The 6,778-nt window shown below is 39.3% G+C and overlaps 2 protein-coding genes across 2 annotated transcripts in view; one reads left to right on the top strand and one right to left on the bottom strand.

The window, feature by feature from the left end:
• LOC109956646 (phospholipid phosphatase 1-like) overlaps positions 1-1,254 on the top strand; it is an 8,277-nt gene extending 7,023 nt beyond the window's left edge. The window contains exon 7 of the mRNA XM_020593942.1: positions 1,231-1,254. Coding sequence (XP_020449598.1) covers positions 1,231-1,254 — 24 coding nt within the window. The remainder of the gene's footprint in view (positions 1-1,230) is intronic.
• Positions 1,255-2,885: 1,631 nt separating this feature from the next.
• Positions 2,886-6,778, bottom strand: part of atp5fa1 (ATP synthase F1 subunit alpha) — a 6,079-nt gene continuing 2,186 nt past the window's right edge. Inside the window, exons 4-11 of the mRNA XM_020593958.1 lie at positions 5,928-6,101; positions 5,272-5,438; positions 4,797-5,097; positions 4,353-4,577; positions 4,139-4,246; positions 3,900-4,044; positions 3,656-3,806; positions 2,886-3,272 (exon numbers count right to left, since the gene is read on the bottom strand). Of these exons, the coding sequence (XP_020449614.1) occupies positions 3,194-3,272; positions 3,656-3,806; positions 3,900-4,044; positions 4,139-4,246; positions 4,353-4,577; positions 4,797-5,097; positions 5,272-5,438; positions 5,928-6,101 (1,350 nt within the window). The 3' untranslated portion in view covers positions 2,886-3,193. The remainder of the gene's footprint in view (positions 3,273-3,655; positions 3,807-3,899; positions 4,045-4,138; positions 4,247-4,352; positions 4,578-4,796; positions 5,098-5,271; positions 5,439-5,927; positions 6,102-6,778) is intronic.

Raw genomic sequence — 6,778 nt, 5'->3', positions numbered from 1 at the left:
GAATTTTAACAAATGTATTGTAAAAATGTTCCTGTAGAGAAACTTCATACTTTCTCTCTCTTGACTAAAACACAGCTGACCCTGTTGAGCAAATGTGATTTAGAAACAAAACAGTCCCTTTTTTTTTGTTCATATTCAATATACGCAAGGTTTCGATGTGCAATGCTGTCTAGGGGGAGTATGAATAGGCCTTTCCCAACATAGTGCCACTTTCTGATAAGGCATCACTGATAGATTTATAAGCTGTATGGCTTTAACATTGGTTAATCTTTTACTTGTACTTTACTGAACTGGGTTTGCCAGGGTGTGGAAATTCCTTCTCCAATATGACACTTTATTAGCCAAGGAGACTTTTCCAAGTCTGCAATTAAAATAGTAACAAGCACTACCATGTTTCTCACTTTTTTAGTCATCTTCTATATAGTTATAAATGTCAGTAAATAGAAATGGGTTTCTCAGTTTGCAATAAGCCATCAGCTGTGAATCACCTACATGTTCTTTTCCATAAGGTGAATGTTGGAGAGGCCTCCTTAATGAATTAAATAGCAAACCAAAAAGACTAGGTATTAAAAAAGTGACCCTATTAAGTGATTTATAAAGCATTAGTAAATCATTATGTCAGCCCCCCCGCAACCCTATTTATAATCAGCTATTGTGGTGTCAGAAAGTGACATTCCAAACACTTTAATTTAAACTAAGACATACATAGAAAGAAACTGGTTCTCTCCGAGTGTTCCAGCTTCCTCCCACAGTCCAAAGGCATGCAGCTTAGGTTGACTGGCATCTCTACCAAATTGGCCATTATCCAGAAGCACATCCAGCATAAAACATGCCAAGTTTAACGTGTGCATCGTCAGTTTGGTGGGGACTGATGATTCACTGTGGCAACCCCTAACCGGAACAGCTGAGAGCAGAAGAAGAAGAAGACACAGAAAGAAATTAAGGGAATAAATTAAAAATGTAAAAAGAGTCAGTTTAAAATGCTAAAATTTTGAGGGCAACAATATAAAAACAACAATCCCAGGGACAGACTATGTAATGATTTTCCTGCTACTGTATGTATATAAAGAACCAAATAATTCATGTGAAATTATTATGAATATTTCATAGCCACAGCATCATGATTTCATGTCTGTTGGGCCACTGAAAAATGGCTCATCTTGTTTTGGCAACACTTCTGACTCCACCATGTCTGAAATCTGACCAATTGTGTTGTCTGTTTCTTCACAGAGCTCTCTCTTGTTGTCACGCTGACCTTGACAATAGTCCTTACTGAAAGCAGCTCCATTCACCCTCTGTCACATGTCTCACGTTATTTTGCCAGGCAGTGATGCTGCTGGAGAAACAAACGAGTCCAAATGCAGTGTGAAATGGCACCTTTTAAAGATTTAGCGCTGAAATCTTTATCTCAATTCATACATTTAATTTAGCTACCACCACACTACACATACATTGTCTTAAGAGAAGTGGAATGGCAATGACTACTTAAATAACTCGAGACAATGAGAAAACAGTGAGAACCTAATGACGAGGATCCTCTTGACAGAACCAACTGTATATTAAAAAAACATAAGAGAAGTGGATAAATAATGGATGGAAATGAGGTTCTAAATGGTCTTTAACTCTACCTGAGAGAACAAAGCTTAGTTTCAGAGAAGTAGTAAAGTTAAGCAGTGTTCTCTTACATTTGTTCCTGTTTTAAATAAGAGCAACAAACAGAAGTAGAAAAGAGGAATAGATCTCAGGGAAGTGGAATGAAAAATACAGATGTGTGTACTCAAGCAGGAGTGGACTTCTTGACTTTGGATAACTTTATTTGTATAGCATACTTTACTGTCCTTAATTGTGATCCTTACCCTTATCAATTAATTCTGCCAATTCAAGATGCCATCAAGAGATGAATACACAGACTGGCAGCACATTGCTGTGTCTGAGCCCTTGTGGATGAGAAAATATTAAATGGTGCTACCTGGTGGTGTTTGGAGGAAATTGAAGTGTTAATCTAAACATTAGTATTAGGAACTTTAATAAAACTGATCTTTTTAAAACCAACTCTAAAAGACTAGGGCCAAAAATCTGTGTAATCAAATTATATGGAGAACACCAGGCGATTATGCTGCTTTTCTGTCTCATTGTAAATCAAATACCTCTGGGCTTTGAACAGTCACACAAAATAAGCAATTTGAAAAGATCACCTTGGACTCTAAAAAGGTTTCAGTTTTTGTCATTTATAGGCAAAATGATTAAACAGCACTGAATATATAACACCAATTAATCATTAGATACAAGTGTTGTCAAAATATTTGTGATTAACTGCTTGATTGCCCATAGTTAACAATTAACTGCAAATGAATCACTATCTGTTCTAAACTGTGGTGGAAAGTAACTAAGTACATTTACTCAGTTACAATTTTGTGGCATCTGTACTTATATTTTCATTTTCTGGTACTTCATACTTTGAAGTCACTATTTTAGAGGTAAATGTACTTTTTACTCTACTACATTTATTTTATAACTGCACAGAAGGGCCCCAGGTCGCCCTAGACTCGAACTCGGAACCTTCTTGCTATGACAGTGCTAACCACCCCGTTAATGCGTTATTGAATTAACTTTGACAGCCCGAGTTGCAACACTCTTCCACTGTAGTCTCAACAAGCCATGACAGGACATCACAACACTGTGAGTGTCACTGAATTTATTACCATAGTATCAAACATTTCACCCAATTTCAACCACAGTTGAGATACTTTGCATACACTGAAAAGTAAAGCAAGACACTTGTCATGTCAACCTAAAACCCATCATTTGCCCTCACAAATCTAATGCTCTTATGAACAAATCATTACAGTACAGTGAACAGCAGAATTCATGACTCTGGTATGTGCATTGCTATGCATGTTGTCTTTATATTGTGGTACAATGAAGTAGTCTGCGGACAAATTCAAAACACGACGTGTTTAAGATACTGAGGGTTCTTTGCATGCCACTGGTCAAACCTGCACAGATGGCATCAACCGAAACATTAAACTTATTGTAGTTAAGCGCACAGAAGAATTTTACAGCTCGGAAGGGTGGTTAAAACTTTATTTTGAGAAATCTGTACACCAAGGTTTTGGCCTTCAGTGTTCACATATATAAGCATAATCGGGACACAGACAGGTAGCTCACTGAGGAACAAGAGAAGTGCTAGCCATTACTCAAAACTGGACAGGAAGTTCAGTACAGTCTGCTTCAGTTTAGCATCAGATGCCTCTGAGATCTTCCCATCAGTCCTGAAACAGAAAACAGATAAGTCAGACTGGCCCTTTTTAAACTGTGGATACACATGTTAATTGAAGGTATAACAAATCAAAATTTATTTAGCACTTTAAAAACATCCAGTATTTTACACAGGCAGAATAAAATCCCTAACTAAAATAAAATAGGATCAGTGCAAAAATAAAACAGAACACACACGTGACATTTAATAAATTAAAAGGAATGCATTAGGTGCTACCATGTATTAAAAGCCAAGATAAATAAATATGTTTTAAGAAATTACTTAAAAGTAGTCAGGTCAGTAGCTGATCTAACATTAAGAGGTAGAGTATTCCACAATTTAGGGGCTGCAACAGCAACAATAACAGTGAGAATTGTGCCTAAGAATTTTTCTCACCTGATTGCGGCAAGTAGGTCCTGCTGCTGACTGATGATGTGCTGCATGAAAGCCTTCTCAAACTTTGTGATCTTGCTGGGATCCATCTTGTCCAAGTAACCTCTGACACCAGCATAGATGACTGCTACCTGCTCCTCAATTGCCATGGGACCTGGAGGAGTGGTCAGAGACAGAGATACAGCGTTTGCATTCAGGTTTTAGCCATCCCTCAATACAGAAGAGATAACTATAAAATGTTACCCACAGTACTGTCCCTGTTTGAGCAGCTCAGTGAGCCTGACACCCCTGTTAAGGAGCTGCTGGGTGGCAGCATCCAAGTCAGAGCCAAACTGGGCAAAAGCAGCCACTTCACGATACTGAGCCAGCTCCAGCTTCATGGTACCGGCCACCTATTAGGTATTTAGAAATAAATAAAAAAAAGTGTTAGAAATCATCTGTGATTGTAGTCTTGATGCAAATACAAATCTCCAAGCCAGATGTTACCTGTTTCATGGATCTGGTCTGGGCAGCAGAGCCTACTCTGGACACAGACAGACCTACATTGATAGCTGGGCGGATACCCTTGTAGAACAGCTCAGTCTCTAAGAAGATCTACAATAAAGACATAAAAATAGCCTATATGAAAAATTTAAAATAGAAGACTTCATGAAGGAGAAGGTTGCTGCCAAGAACAGCTAAAAATGACTTCAAGACAAACCTGTCCGTCTGTGATAGAGATGACATTGGTGGGGATATAAGCAGACACATCACCGGCCTGAGTCTCGATGACAGGGAGGGCAGTGAGGGAACCACCGCCAAAGTTGTCGTTCATCTTGGCAGCTCTCTCCAGCAGACGAGAGTGCAGGTAGAACACGTCACCAGGGTAGGCCTCACGACCAGGAGGACGACGCAGCAGCAGGGACATCTGACGGTAGGCAACAGCCTGCGGGGAGGGAAAAAAGGATATTTACCAATTTATACTTGGGAATAGTGCCTCAATTTCCTCATTAATATTAATGAAGGCATTTCCCAACTTTCGTTAACTGCAATCGCAGGAAACTTATCGGGGGTGGGGTGGGGAACCAATTCTGTAATTTTAATATATGAGATTGAATCTGTTTTTTTTTTTGCTTCACTTTACAACTACAAACTGAGCACTAACCTGCTTGGACAGATCATCATAGATGATCAGGGCATGCTTGCCGTTGTCTCTGAAGTACTCGCCCATGGAGCAGCCAGAGTACGGGGCCAGGTACTGCAGAGGGGCTGCGTCAGAGGCGGTGGCACAGACCACAATGGTGTACTTCATGGCATCAGCATCAGTCAGCCTCTTCACCAGCTGAGCCACGGTGGACCTCTTCTGCCCAATGGCAACATAAATGCAGTACAGCTTCTTCTTCTCATCTGTTCCATCATTGAACCGCTTCTGGTTGATGATTGTGTCGATGGCAATGGCAGTTTTGCTGTCAATTGAAGATGACCAATTCATTTATTTGAGTGAATATTTATAAGCTTAAGCAAAAAAAAAAAAAAAAAAAAAAAAAAAAAAAAAAAAAGCACCTAAGCTACAGATTTCCTTGATCAATGAAACTGTAGCACACTAACAGTAAATACGGTAAAACTAATTCTGTATTTACCCGGTCTGTCTGTCACCAATGATCAGCTCACGCTGGCCTCTGCCAATGGGCACCAGGCTGTCCACAGCCTTGATTCCAGTCTGCATAGGCTCCCTCACAGAGATACGGGGGATGATACCTGGGGCCTTCAGACCCACACGCCTACGGATCTTGGACCCCAGGGGACCCTTAAAAAGAAAATATGCGTTTATAACACTGTCATACCAAGATGCTGACATGATAAAGGGTTAGAAAAAAAAAAAAGAAAAGAAAGCCAGTGATCCTACTTGACAATTTAGATTGAATTTTTTAAATGTTCAGATAATAACTATCCAACTATAAAGAGAAAAGTTTTTAAAAAAAGTAAATTTAAGGTTCTTCATTTATTTATCCATGACAAGGGGATGCTTACTAATTTGGAAACAGGGCACATGTGTCATTTCAGTCAAGCCTACTTAAGGCACTGGTTTACATTTTAACCAGTGTGTTTTTTTTTTTACATTAGTTGACATACAATGAGCTTAACAACTAGACAGGTCAAAATTTAAAAGCTACTTAAATGTGTAAATAATTGAGACAGTGTTCCTTTGACAGCTAGCAGTTAGGAGAAAAGACCATTATTAAGTTCCTTCCAGGAACTTGACCGATCACTCATTTAAAAAGATGTCTTAAATAACCTTTCCATCGATAGCATTTCCCAGGGCGTCCACTACACGGCCTAGCAGCTCCATACCAACAGGAACATCCACAATGGCACCAGTTCTCTTCACAATGTCACCTTCCTTGATCAGCTTGTCATTACCAAACACCACAACACCAACGTTGTCAGGCTCCAAGTTCAGAGACATGCCCTGGAGGAAAACAATTTAAAACTTGTTGGCAAGGTCACACTTGTTGTTACTTTGGCAAACACAATCCAAAAATAAAAACAAGTTTCAGGCACTGGAAATTTAAGACCGAGTTTAATCTTTCACTTTACAGTTTTTACACTTTACTTTCACTACCAGTTTTTTGTTGACTCAAGATGTAGTGTGTGTCCAAGTGTCATCTTATACAGTGGGTACGGAAAGTATTCAGACCCCCTTAAATTTTTCACTCTTTGTTATATTGCAGCCATATGCTAAAATCATTTGTTCATTTTTTTCCTCATTAATGTACACACAGCACCCCATATTGACAGAAAAACACAGAATTTGACATTTTTGCAGATTTATTAAAAAAGAAAAACTGAAATATCACATGGTCATAAGTATTCAGACCCTTTGCTCAGTATTTAGTAGAAGCACCCTTTTGAGCTAATACAGCCATGAGTCTTTTTGGGAATGATGCAACAAGTTTTTCACACCTGCATTTGGGGATCCTCTGCCATTCCTCCTTGCAGATCCTCTCCAGTGCTGTCAGGTTGGATGGTAAACGTTGGTGGACAGCCATTTTCAGGTCTCTCCAGAGATGCTCAATGGGGTTTAAGTCAGGGCTCTGGCTGGGCCATTCAAGAACAGTCACAGAGTTGTTGTAAAGCCACTCCTTC

This window comes from Monopterus albus, unplaced genomic scaffold, assembly GCF_001952655.1.
Source record: "Monopterus albus unplaced genomic scaffold, M_albus_1.0 scaffold20.1, whole genome shotgun sequence".
Taxonomy (NCBI): domain Eukaryota; kingdom Metazoa; phylum Chordata; class Actinopteri; order Synbranchiformes; family Synbranchidae; genus Monopterus; species Monopterus albus.
Note: the sequence above shows the minus strand (reverse complement) of the source record. Positions and strands in the feature narration are given on the sequence as shown.